We start from the raw sequence: 13512 nt of genomic DNA on the forward strand, positions 1-13512 counted from the left end.
TGCTGTCTTCCAGATTCTCCCGACCATTCCTCCTCTCTCACCTGCTAACGCTCTTCCTCCCAACGCCTACATATCTTACCCTCAGTATTCTCTCAAGCTTCTAACTTTCTGTTCTTTCCACTTCCCTTTTGACCTCCTCTCCTTCCAGTCAATGGCTTTAAGTACTCCACGCATGAGACTCCAAATCCGTGTTCCCACATTTCCCCTCTGGGGCTCCTGCCATGCAGTTTGCTGGCTTATGTGCCTGCCTCCTGGAAATGGGTTAGAACTTAGGGAGGGTAATAGTGACAGGGATCAATTCACAGTCACACATAATGTGACCACTGCAGGCAGGCGAGGCAAGCAAAGGAGGATTTATCATCTGCATTTTCCAGAGAGAGAGAAACAGACTCTGAGAGGCTGAGGGACTTTTCCATGGTCAGTTATCATCCATGTGGAGAGGGTTGCAGAATCTATGACTTCAGGCTTTAATCCAGAGCTCTGACTCTTAACACTATGCACTGGACACTGAATATGTTCAAAAGTGAAGCCACATGTTATTCCTGAAACTAAAGCTTCTCTAACAGACCTGTGAATCATTAGGAATGCTCTCTAAGGCCAGTCTCAGTGCCTCACGCCTGTAATCCCAACAATTTGGGAGGGCAAGGCAGAAGGATTTCTTGAGTCCAGGAGTTTGAGACCTGCCTGCCCAACATAGTGAGACTTCATCTCTACAAAAATTATAAAACATTAGCCGGGCATGGTGGACGCAACTGTAGTCCTAGCTACTCGGGAGGCAAAGGTGGGAGGATTGCTTGAGTCTAGGAGATCAAGGCTGCAGTGAGCTGTGATTGTGCCACTGCATTCCAGAGTGGGCAACAGAGCAAGACCCCATCTCAAAAAAAAATCAAAATTAAAAAAAAAGAATGCTTTTTAAAACAGCGATGTCTAGAACCCTCTTCGAACTCACTGAATTAGAATCTCCTAGGAGAGCTTTTTGTTTGTTTTAACTTAATATTTTGAAGTAATTATAGATTCACAAAAGTGCACAAGAAGTTTTCATGTGCCCCTCACCCAGTATTCCCCAATGGTAACGTTGTACACAACCACAGCACAATATGAAAACCAGGCCACTGACATGGCTACAATCCACAGAGCTTGTTCAGCTTTCTCCTTATACAGGCAGGCACTGGTTTGGGTGTGCATATATAGCTCGATGCAGTTGTGATGACAAGTGCAGCTTTGTGTAACCAATACCACAATCAAGATAGTTTACTGAACCATCACCACAATGCTCTAGAGCTTTGGTTTTGAAAGTTCTTAGGTGCTGCTCGTCTGCATCCCTGATGACGGACTACTGCACCAGGGCATTGTTCCTGCTGCCTGCCTCTTCTGGGGCAATGCACCGCCATCCTCTAAATCACCCTGGCTTGAAACTCTGAGCTGTCATTGACCGTTGGCCTGCCTGCCCATGGCTTCTCAGTCAAATGGTCCAACAGATTTTTCCTTCATAATACCTCTCAGGCCCATAACTTGTCCCTGACTCCAGGCTTCTTGACTTCTCTCTACCGCTGCAATAGCCTTCTCATCCATTTCCCTTCTTCAAGATGCCCCAGCCAATATCATAAAGCATGCCCAAATTTCTCCATTGCCCAGCTCTGACCGCGTCATTCCTCTGACCAAAAGCTTTAGATAGTTATTGCCATTTACAAAATAAAGTTCAAACTCTTTAAATTCAAATAGGAAATCCTCTATATCTGATTCACTTTTCTTATCTAAATTTCTCAAACTCAATATCAGTTTTTTCCATATGGCTTATAGTCCAAATGGTATCCTTAAGGACATGATAAGGTTCTCACCATAGGGAAGAAACGAAAGGCTCTGAGATTTCTTCCTCCTAGTGCTCCATTCTCTTCTCTCTTGTTATGTGAGAAGTTGTGCCTCTTGCTTGGGGGATGTTTTCATCCTCAAATGCTGGTTCTTCCATGCTGTGCCTCCTTACAATGTAAGACGTGAGGAGGATCAGCAGGCTGAGGTGAAGTCCAGGGATACAGTGTGTGGGGCAGGCTAGTCAGGCTGTCTGGCGTTAGTCACTAGGGGATGGGAGTTTTCTTAGGCATTAGTTTTTTGGGTCCCAGGCTAGATGATGGTAGGCAGCCATCAGAGACAGGAGCTGAGCCCTTCCTGTCTCCCTCGTGATAGACAATTACCTTTAAGACTATGTTGCTATATTTGCATCCTTGATGCCTTTTCCTTTCTTCACGTCCACGGAACAATGAGAATCAAATGATTCTCCAGCAGTGCCCTTCAGAAATTTCTAAAATCCCCTCACAGCACTGCTCCCACACTTCTTACCATATGATGATAAAATGAAAATGAAGATTCGCTTTCTCAGATTAAATACATTTCAATTATCCAATGTGTTTCAGCTTTAATTGATAACAAATCACAAATTGCCCATCTGAACTTCTCATTACAGCAACTGATTCACTAGGAAATTTACTACCTGACACCAGAGAAAACTCAAAAGATAACACAAGCTCAGTGTTTCTGTGACACAGCGACCCAGAAGTCTATTTTGAGAAATCATGCGTTATCAGAAGTACATTCATATAAATGGCCCTGTCAAGAACACTGGTTTTTCAGCTGTCTCCAAATGTGGTCTTTAAGTCTGGAATGGTATATGATGGCACATGGGGATGCAAAGAACTAGAGACCAAGAAATGTGCACCAGGGAGGAGAGGTGGCTGGTAGTGCTGGAGAAAGAGAGTTAGTGATGTGATGGCCTCAATGAGGTGTTTGCAGGCCACCTAGGGCCTGGCTAGGGACAGATGAAACAGGGAACAGGGGATCCAGCAAAGAGGCTAGACATTTGACAGGTCTGCTGCTGTCACTGAGTTACATGTCCACTCCCATCCCCATCATCACCACCACCACAACCTCCATCACCACCAGCACCATCATCACCACCACCACTGCTAACATAACACCAGTGAACAATCTTCCAGGCAGAGGCTGAGCAACCCTACTAGGTGAAATGATGCATCATGGAAAAGAGTCACTGGACATGTTCACTGTGTACATGGTAGGGTAGGAGGTCAGGGCCTTCTGTCTTATCATATTGCACTGGAATATGGGAGGGGAGAGTAGGCAGCCAGTGAGAAAAAGCCTAAGGACCAGACACCTCTGGGATGCAGAGGCCGTGCTCGGATGCAGTGAACCTTCCGAAGCACTGGCCACCATGAATTTTTCATCTATACTCCAGAGAAAGAGCAGCCACAGACAGCCTTGAGCAAATGTGAACCCCGATGCTGAACCATCGGCTTCGATGTCAGCCAGGAAGCAGGGCTCGGGCCCTGGGAAGCTCCGACACTCACCGTTACTGCTGTTGTCATCCACCAGGATGATCTCCTTGAGCAGATGCGGGGGCGTGCGTTCGATGGCTGAGTGGATGGAGCGCAGCAGCACCGAAAGTGCTTCATTGACGAAGATGAACACGATGCTCACCTCCGGCAGGCTGTCAGGAAACGAGAGGTTACGGCACCTGCAAAGAATAGCCAAGCACTTAGATTTGCGAGTGACTCAGCTAGAGTCACCCCAGGAGCCGACCCACCCCATGTCCTGGCTCCAACTTTGCTGGAGGGCTCAGGAGTCCAGATTCTTCCAAGGGCCCCTTCTTTGATGCACTTAAGGTGAGTCCTAAATGTCCAGCAGTAAGGCCCACAAGCATTGAAACAAGTTCACCCCACACCTGAGTTGAATTTGTCAGTGACTATGCCAGCTGAACAGTAATGCCATGAGCACTTAGGACAGCACATGGCAGCTGGCAGGTAGTCCCCGATTGTTTACTAGAAGAATGACTTAATGTTATTAAATCCAGTAGAATGGGAAAGGCAACCAAAGTAAATTCATAGTATTTCCAAAATGGCAGCCAACACCTAGGTGAGGCCAGACCTCAGGCACCCAGCCTCAGGAGACAAAGATGCCTCCTCCCAGAGGCTTCTACTGCCAAAATCTACTTCCCTTCACTCCAGAAGGCCTGCGACTTCTCCTGCTTCTCACTCATCACAGAAATCCAGTTTCCAGAACAGGGTTGGAGCTAGAAACAGTCTCAACATGAGGAAAAGGTAGAAGGACCAGGTCCAGTCTCATTTCACAGACGGGGAGACTGAGGCTCAAAGAGGTTGAGTTCCCACATATGGCTGCATTCTCAGTCAGCTACCATGACAGAATCCCAACTCTGGTCCTCTGACACCTGCACCAGGATCTCTCCTTGAAGGAGAAATGGCCATGAAAGAGAATGCCCCTAACTGGCCCATTTTCCCCTAGCTCTGCTGAAACCCTGAAGTCATTTGGTGGTCTCTTGAGGACTTGAGGTATTCCCCATATGAAGAGGAACACAGTTCTGAAATCAGACCCCATGAGAGGCCAGGCAATGGAAAGTGCCATGGCTCCTGAGGGTAGTTCTCTCCTCTGCAAGCATAGTCTCTGTGGGCAGGAGACCACTGCTGGTGCCCTTCCCTGCCTGACACTAAATGCTGTTCCAGAAGGCACTAAGCTCCCATTTTCCGTGTAGATGAATGAAAGAATGGGGCAGCAATCACAGCCCTGTCCCAGGCCCTGGGTTTGGAGAGGAGGGTTCCCACTGAAGGCTCCAGGGGTTTAGGGCTGGTGACCATGTTCCATTGCTCCAGAGTGGGAGGTGCAGCCAGGTCAGAACACGCAATAATGAGCATAATTGCACGGGGCTTCTGCTTGTCAGTAATTAAAGTGTTGCAGAATAGGAATGGGCCTGCTCTTCTTTAATTAGGAAGGCTGCAGGATAACCAGCACTGAGCAATTTGGACAAATCACCATGGGGCCCCAGCCTGCTTAAGAGCATGAGATTAATAAACTAAGATCAGCATCTCTATGGTTACCAGAAATGTACAGAAACTTTTCCCATTCTATTTCCAGCTCTCCTTCTTTCTCGCCAGAGAGGAATGAGGGAAAGAAAGAGTTGAGTCTTTTCCCAAATCTACTTTGTACTTGTGATTTTAATAAAACCAGGTTAATAGATTGGTGTAGAATTCATTTGTTCATGCATTTAATGGAATAGATATATATTGAGTATCTTCCTCTAGGCAGGTAGTCTTACAGGCACTGAGGGTACAGCAGGAAGTGGACACAGTCCCACAGTCCCTGTCCTTATGGAGCTTATGCTTTGACAGAGAAACAGATAAATATGGAAGAAAAAATACAATTTCATGTAAGTGCTAAGATGAAAAGAAACTCTAGGCAAGAGAACGGGATGGTGCCCTGGCAGCTGTTGTAGAAGGAGTGGTCAGGAAGGCCTCTCTGAGGAAGAGAGGTTGGATCAGAAACTTACATGGCATGCAAAAGTGAGTCGTGCAAGGGTTCTGTGGGTCCAACGGAACAGTGCTGTGGCTGAAGAGGAGGGAACCAGCTGATTTGACAATGATGAAAGAATGAAGGGAATAGAGAGGGAGGTGAGGGGAGGAACTTGAATGAAGGAGAAAGACTAGCATGCCTTCTGAAGCTCATCAGATCTTTTTCAATATTTTAGAAAAGAAAACTGTGAATACAATTTTCATAACAGCAATTAAAAGATTTGTGGTTGACAGTCAAATAAGTCCTCTAGCTAGTATTTATTTATGGTGATCAAGACCAGCAGCTGGGCTTTCCCTAGGCACGGAAACTGACAGAGATGAGTATTAACACACACACCATTTGTTAATTGCATTTAAAAAGTAATATCATATGTGGCCAAACAAATAGCACATGAATTCTTCTTTTATATAAAGTATAATAGACAGCTCCCAAGAAGGCCAGTGGATTGGTACAAGTTCACTGTCCTCCCTACTAAACTCCACCAGCAATGAAGACTTTGCTTCTGTATCTCTCTGCACTTCCCCAGGGGGTCTGCTCTGCGTTCCCAGAGCCTCACTATCCAAATCTCCAGGGTGTTCAGAGATGGGGGTTAACTGTTTCCCCCTACTCTCTTCCCTTCTTAATTCTGAACATAGTGCCCAGTCTCCCCCATCTGGGGAAACCAATTTTAATTCCTCCCGGCAGCAGCCATGATGGTTTGAGCTGCCAGTCTCTGGAAGCTGGTCTCCTGATGGTCTTTCTCCATGCAGAATGAAATGCTGTATTTGTTTAATAAGCTAAGCCCTGCTGATCACAATTTTCGCATGAAAGACTTTTGAACATAAAGTTTTCTTAGGAAAACTCATTTGAACATAGCTGAACACACTCTCTAGTGCGCCACATTCAAACCTGTTTATTGTCTGCCCCGCTCTACTAGAATGAAGCCCCCTGACAGCAGGAACTTTGCTTTTGGACTGTGCTGTCTCCTAACCTTGGACTACAGTCTGGCACTTAGTAGGCACTCCATGAATGTTTATGGAATGAAACAAATCTAACAAGCTTGCTTATTTTATCTACGGCCTACATTTTGAGTGCCTGCCGCTGATGTCGGACTGCTCCTTTTTCTTACAAACCTCCTCCTTGGAAGGAGAGTCAGGTCCTCCCCCCGCCAGCAGGCTCCTGTTCTCCCATGCTCCCTCCTCCTACAGGAATGGCCCCAATTCCTCACATTGGAAGTCTCCAGAAGTACTCAGTTTCTTTACACTATAATCCCTCCAGGCCAAATGCCCTGACCTCCTTAAATCCTTCTTTTCTCTTCTCTCCTGGACTGCTGGGGCCTCCTGGTGATAGCCATGCTGCTGCTGTGGCCTCTCTCTTGGCATCAGGAGACACCTTCCCTCAGCCTTCAGTTTCTCAACACCTGACCTAAGGTGGCCCTGGGTGAGCAGAGCAGAGAGGTGAGGGGCAGGCAGGATAAGGAAGATGATGTGGGGGGATTGTTTTAGGGAAAGCGTTTGAAGGGGATGAAGTCACCCAGATGCTGTTCCCAGCTCTGCCCCACCTTGCTGTGTGACCATGAATGAGCCACCTTCCCTCTCTGCTCTATGTCTTGGTCACAGAATAAGGAAGTGGGAGGAAAGGATCACTCAGATGGCTTCTCTCCACAAGATTGAGGCTCTTATATCTCACATGTTTTCCAGCTTCCCCTCCCTCCCAACCCGCAGACGCCACAAGAAACATCCCCTTGCTACCATCATGACTACATAGGGTGACCAACTCGTCCCAGTTTGCCCAGGACCTTCCCAGTTTCAGCACTGAAAGTCCTAAGCACACCAGGTCAGGCGGTACCCCATGCCTATACCACCAGCTCTGAGGGCACAGACTGGCCTTGCTCACACCCTCCTGCCCACTGCCCCACACCATGATGCAAACAGCAGGTCTTCCATTGGTATCTGTTGAATAAATTCCCTTTCAGATTCCCCAAAACACCTTTTCACCTCAACACTGAAGCAGAACGTACATTGCTGAAGGGTAGGGGCAAAAAGAGAGAAGAAGAAGAACACGTCAAGAAAGACATCTACATCCTTCCTGGTCATGCCATCCTCATCACTGCAGACACTGAACTCAGGAGAAGGCTTTGTGCTGTAGTCTGAGTCACCTTGAAAAGAACATGCCTCCAACAGCTGTGTGGGAGAGGACTGCTCCGGACCCACGCCCAGAGCTTTTGCTCCAGAGTCCAACCACTTTCTTGGCCTGGCAACCAGCACTGACCCGGTGGACTTTGCTCCCAAATCTGCACTGCTAAGATGCCCTCCCAGAGCACCTGGATTTTCCAGGATTGGGCCACCCACACACTCTGCTCCAGTTCTGCCATAGTTGGGACCCTCCCAGAGCCTCCCTCCCCTCTGCCCTGATGTCTGCCTCTGCACTTGCCTCTCTGCTCACCTCTGCAGGGAAGGGCTGAGGACACGGAGCTCTAGGAGTCACACTCTGGGACCAGCCCTTCTGTGTTTAAGCTCCTCGAGAACTCACAACTGCACGAGACTGAGCCCATGCTCATTTTGAGAACAGGAACATTCTCCTATAAAATTAAGCCATAAAAACCTCCCTTTTTACTTTTATTCTTGTTCAAAGCTGAGCCATTTTCCACTAGAGATAAAAAACAAAGCATTTCTGAGAGGGAAGGGATATGACTGTCTAATAAGCTAGAATTGATGGTCATGACAGACTCTGTTCTATTGAGTTCTGCACACAGAAGGAGATGCAGGGATGGGGAGCAACAACTTAGGGGGCTTCTCTGCAGAGATCCCCCAGGACTGTTTGGAGATATGTATGAGGCAAATTTACACCAAGGGCTTCAGTGCTGTACGATCATGAGAGGCGGGGAAGCAGTGGAGGAATAAGTGAGGTAAAGCCCAACTCTCGGCCACCTGATAAGACCCAGGGCAATGGCCAGACCTCATGCGCTACAGCCGGACACCTCCACCTTGGATTGGCAGACCCTCCCCTGTTTGACCTCAGCAAGTCTGCAAGGTCCTAGTCTATCAGAGTGAATTGTTCATAGAGGCTGCTTGACCTGGGGGTGGGGGATGGGAAGAGTGAGCAGGCCCCTTCTAGAATGAAGACCAAAGTAGACTGAGAACTGGGGTCTGTCTGCCAAGACGCACTGGGAACAGCATCCAGCTATGCCAGGGTTCTGGGAGTGGAGGCTGGGCCCACCTGACAAAGCAAGTGAGACGGTGGCACTCCAGGCAACCACTCCTCTGAGGGGATCGTCCTGGTCCTGCTTTCTCCCCAGGCTTTTCCTGGAGAGTCCCTCCCCTCTCAGCTGTAGTCAGCACACAAGGGTTCAGGCTCACTAACCCCCTGGGACGTACACCCAGGGAGAGGGTCTGGCCCCAGGATCGGCACTGTCTTCTTGGCCCTCATGGCCACCATGGCCTCACTCCAGCCTCTGTCTCCTACCTGCACCCATGGGACTAGCTTAATTCTCCTCTGGCCTTACGCAGATACATCTAGCTTCTTCCAGATCTTTCCAGATTAGATTCCCAGGCCTGTCAGTTCCCAGACTGCAAGACATAATAAAACCAGAGGATGAGGGCAGTGTGATGGTTCCCATTGGCCAAGAGAACAATCAAGACTGTCCCTCCTTCTGGCTGGTATCTGTATCCCCATAGCCTCTGAAGCTAAGAGACTGCTGGGTGTTTGCTGCCCCATGCAGAATACTTGGAAATAATACTAAAAACTTCCATTTACTGTTTACCATATGCCAGAAACCATGCCGAGACTTGTTCAGATATTTTGACTATTTTCCCCATTGTATTCCTTTCCACAATCCTATATGGTAAACAGCATTATTATCCCCCATTTAACAGCTGAGGGAAATAGAGTTGAGATGGTAAGTTATCTTCCAGGGTTTAAACCTGGGCTCCTTTGATTCCAAAGCTTGTCTTCATAACCCTGCTGAATGATGATTTCCATATCTTCCTTTCCATACCCACCCAGAAGTGCCGACTGTGAGACAGTGGTGTTGTGTCACTAGCAACACAGACCTTGAGGGAGGGGTGAAATGAAGGAGTTGTTTCCAGGCTGCCAAATGTGCATGAAGAATGGAGAGGCTGTATTCTATCTAGCAGGACAATGTGGACAAATACGATCAACACTACTGAGCCTCTGAAGCCCAACACTGTCTTCCTGTGACACTCCTGCCTCCAATATGTACAATCCCGGTGACTCCTTACACCGAGGCTGCTGTGTCTTCTGCTGTGTAGCATCTCCATTTGACTCACAATTAACAGGACCAGTGACTGATTTCCTGATCCCCAAGTAGCCATCAAAGAGCTAGCTGTGGGCCTATGAGGCAGCCTAGCACAGAAACTCTGCGTAGCTGGATCTCGTAATGTTAAAGAATGACCAGTGGTCCTGTCCAGCCTTTCTCATGGAGGGGCTGAATGTAGGAGATCCTAAGAAGGTGATAAGTGAGGCCCAGCGGAGCAGAAATGATGGATAGGAAGAAGGACGTGTCAGTGAGTGAACCGTAGACGTGGACATGAAGTCACTGTTAGAAACACAGCAAAAGTGGGGCAAAGAGGATGCAGGCTGGAGTTGTCCAGGATGTCTTGAACCACGCTGCCTCCTCCAGAGCCTGCCTGTGTGGCTTCTGATTGTGTGATTGTGGGCCTTCATTGGCCTTCAAAAAATCCCTACCACCTGTGGTTACCTGCATAGGTTTGGTTCCTTGCTCCCTGAGAACACATACATAACCCAGTAGAGAAAGACCAATTCCCTTCCCGGGTGGACTCCAGTTCCCTGTGAGACTCTCACAGATTCTGCTTTTCCTTCATGCCGTGTACATGCTATTGCAATGTGTTTTTATATGTGATCATTTAACAAACGTCAGTGTCTCCACTAGACTATAAGCTGCACAAAGTTAGGGCCATGTCTGCTTTGCTCATCAGGTATCCCTAATACTGGATATGAAGTTCAGCATAGAGTAGAAATTTAGAATGCACCTGGTGATGGACTGAATGAACACACGAATATATGAACAGTAGAAAGAATTCAGGTCCATAAGGGCTCTGTGGATGGGAATTCCACCATGACCTGATGGGAATGGAATCACTGAGTCGTACATTTATCCCTGTCTGACTGCAGCAAGAAGACTAGATCATCCCACAAGTCAAAGGGGTGAAGAACAGGATAATGGAGGCAGGGTGGGGACACTAAGTATATCCAGGGACTTCAGAGACTTGGCAAGACACTACATCTGGCCCAAATATGGAAGAGACAATGGACATCTGCAAACCAGGAGTTCTGCAATGCAAGAGAAATCGGGCAGGCCTGCATCTAAGAGCAGAATTTGGTGCAGGAATTGCTGATGAGTAAACTGCTAAGTACATGTGATCATCAAAACATCCAACTTTCATCCAGAGGCAGAAGTTCAACCATCATCCTTTCAGGTGAATTTACCAATTTAGAGAAAGGCTCTGCTATGTAAAATGTAGATGGAAAATAGGAAAAAATGGAAGAGAATCATTTACAATGTAAGCAACCAACAGGAAGCAGGGATATCACTTGTCCCTAAGACATCTTAGGGATCTGCGGAATGTGGGATCCCCGGGCTGCATGAACAGCCACCCAGGGAACAAAAGCCAGCTGGCTCTGATGGAAAAGCCACATTAGGGACTCTCTATGTGGTGGGTTTGTCAGTGAGCAGGCCAGGCCTGTAGCACCTACAGCTGAGGAAGGTGGGACAGAGCAGATCTGCTGGGGCAGGGAAAGGCAGGTCCTAATAGATCCACCGGGACAGGGGAAGGTGGGTTCTAAGGAAGAATGGGGCAACTTTGCTCTCTAGCAAAGCCTGGCTCAGGGCTTGGCCTCTGACGCCCAGAACTCTGGGGCTGGAGAGAAATCATTCCCCAGGGACTTCTGTGTAACCTGTCCTGCAGTGCCTGTCTGGTCCCGCTCTCATCTACTGCCAGGGCAGTGTCCTGTCCCATGTGCTCTATGTCCACATAGCAGTCCTTCAGGTTATAAAAGTCATGATCATGTTCACTCAAGTCTTCTCTTTTACAAATCAGAGACCCAGATAATAAAAGTGACTAAAAGTTAAATAGCAGTTCCTATGTGTCAGGAAGTGGCCCATGAGCTTTACATACATTACACAAACTTTGCAGTACCATCCCTAACTTACAGATAGGAAAACCAAGGCACAGAGAGGCTAAGCAGCTTGTTACTCAGCTTATAAATGAGAGACCTGGCCTCGGAAAGCAGGGAACCAGGTTTTAACTACTACTCTATAATCTAAACAGAAATCTCACCTGTTTGTCATACTACCCAATTTCTCTTCTGGGTTGTCCTCCTGTAAATACTTCACTTTCTCAGTATCTCTTAAAATCCAATTCTGCAGTTGTGATCTGAGCAGCAGAGTAGAACAAAGCTATCACCTCCCTCTTTTAAAACATTATACTTCTATTAGTATAGCTCAAGATTATATTTCTTTTAAGAATAACATCAAAGTCTTGGCCCATGATGAAATTAACATTAACAAGAACCAGAAGTATTTTCCAAAGCGCTTTAGTTAAAGAGTGTTTTCCCCTAACTGTGTTTGTACAGTTAGCATGTTCAACCCAATAGCAAAATCATGATTAAGAATGTTTACTTTAACCCTTTGTCCTTAAGCTGCCTTCATGGAGAACACATTGTCCATAGGACTCTGGGTCTCCTCCACAAAGACAAGATCCCAAACTAGAAAAGCTCACCTGGGCAGGGCTGGGCAGGGCAAGGTGCTAAAGTAGTGTCCTGCAATCATCAGACCTGTATAAAAATACTGGCTCTGCTACATAGCACCTGTGAGAATTTGAACAAGTTTCCTAACCTTGTGAATGTTCAGTATTCCCTTTATAAAATCGGAATAATAATAACAACCCCAGAGGCACGTGAGGATGAAGTTAAATAGGAAAGTGGATGTTAAGCGTTTGCATAGAACCTGGCACACAGGAAGTGAGCAGGTGACGGCTTGTGAGTCATTCGCTCATGCGCAGCAACTCTGGGACGGTCCAGCACTCACAGCCTACCTGCTCCTGCTGGAGCCATCTCCCTCCTCCCCCACTACCAGCTACAGAATTTGTGGGGCCTAGTGCAAAAGGAAAACGCAGTGCCTCTGTTTTAAAATTATTGTTATGAACTTTAATAGAGCGACAGCATTAACCAGCCATAGAGCCTTTCTGGCGCTAGGATCCGGCTGTATACTGTCTTGGTTTCCTAATACTAATGCTGTAATACTAATCACTGTAACAAATGATTACAAACTTGGTGGCTTAAAACAACACAAATTTATCATCTCATAGTGCTGGAAGTCAGAAGTCCAACACAGGTCTTGCTGGGCTGGAACTGGGGTGTGCAGCACTGCATTCCTTTCTGGAGGCTCTTGGGAAGACCCATTTTCGTGCTTTTTCCAGCAACTCAAGGCTGCTCACGTTCCTTCCCTCGTGACTCTCTCCCATCTTCAAAGCCATCAGTGGCCACTCAAGTCTCTCAAATTGCCAGTTCTTGTTGATATTTTGCCTACCTCTTCCACTTTTAAGTGCCCTTGTGGTTAGACCGGACCCAGACAATGAATCCAGGAAAACCTCCTTAGTTTAAAGCCATCTGATCAGCTACCTTCCTTCCATATGCAACCATAATTCCCCCTTGCCGTGTAACATTATATACTCATAGATGTGGGGGATTAGGATGTGTACCTCTCTAGGAGGCCATTATTCTGCCTACCCATGAAGCCAGGACCCCCAAAGTTCAAAGAACCCAGATGTCTCTCTAGAGTCTGGACTGTTAAAACAACCTTGCTCACCGAACACTCACAGCCCCATGAGATGGTCCCTAACCTGCTCCCAGACAGACCAGTGCCCCTGACTCTGGGCTGTATTCTCTCTTTGCTATAGTCCTGTGCTGCTCCTTATCACTTTGATGCTCACAAAGGATTATCTCCAGCTCCAGACCCAGGGTTCTTTTGTGAGCCTGTGTGTGGATCTGTCCCAGTTGCCCCCACCTAGGGCTGCAGAACATATTCTGACCCCCTTTGCCAACCCCTCATGTCCTAACCCCAAGCCCTAACCCACCTGTCAAACCCAAGAGCAAGTGTATCCTAACCCCTGGGAGGGAGGG

The 13512-nt window shown here is 47.4% G+C and overlaps 1 protein-coding gene across 3 annotated transcripts in view; it reads right to left on the bottom strand.

The window, feature by feature from the left end:
- Positions 1-13512, bottom strand: part of GALNT18 (polypeptide N-acetylgalactosaminyltransferase 18) — a 360974-nt gene that overhangs the window by 165956 nt on the left and 181506 nt on the right. For all 3 annotated transcript variants that reach the window (XM_010364608.2, XM_010364609.2, XM_010364610.2), the window contains exon 3: positions 3357-3523. In XM_010364608.2, the coding sequence (XP_010362910.2) occupies positions 3357-3523 (167 nt within the window). The remainder of the gene's footprint in view (positions 1-3356; positions 3524-13512) is intronic.

The sequence above is a fragment of the Rhinopithecus roxellana genome, chromosome 15 (genome assembly GCF_007565055.1).
Source record: "Rhinopithecus roxellana isolate Shanxi Qingling chromosome 15, ASM756505v1, whole genome shotgun sequence".
NCBI classification, from domain to species: Eukaryota; Metazoa; Chordata; class Mammalia; order Primates; family Cercopithecidae; genus Rhinopithecus; species Rhinopithecus roxellana.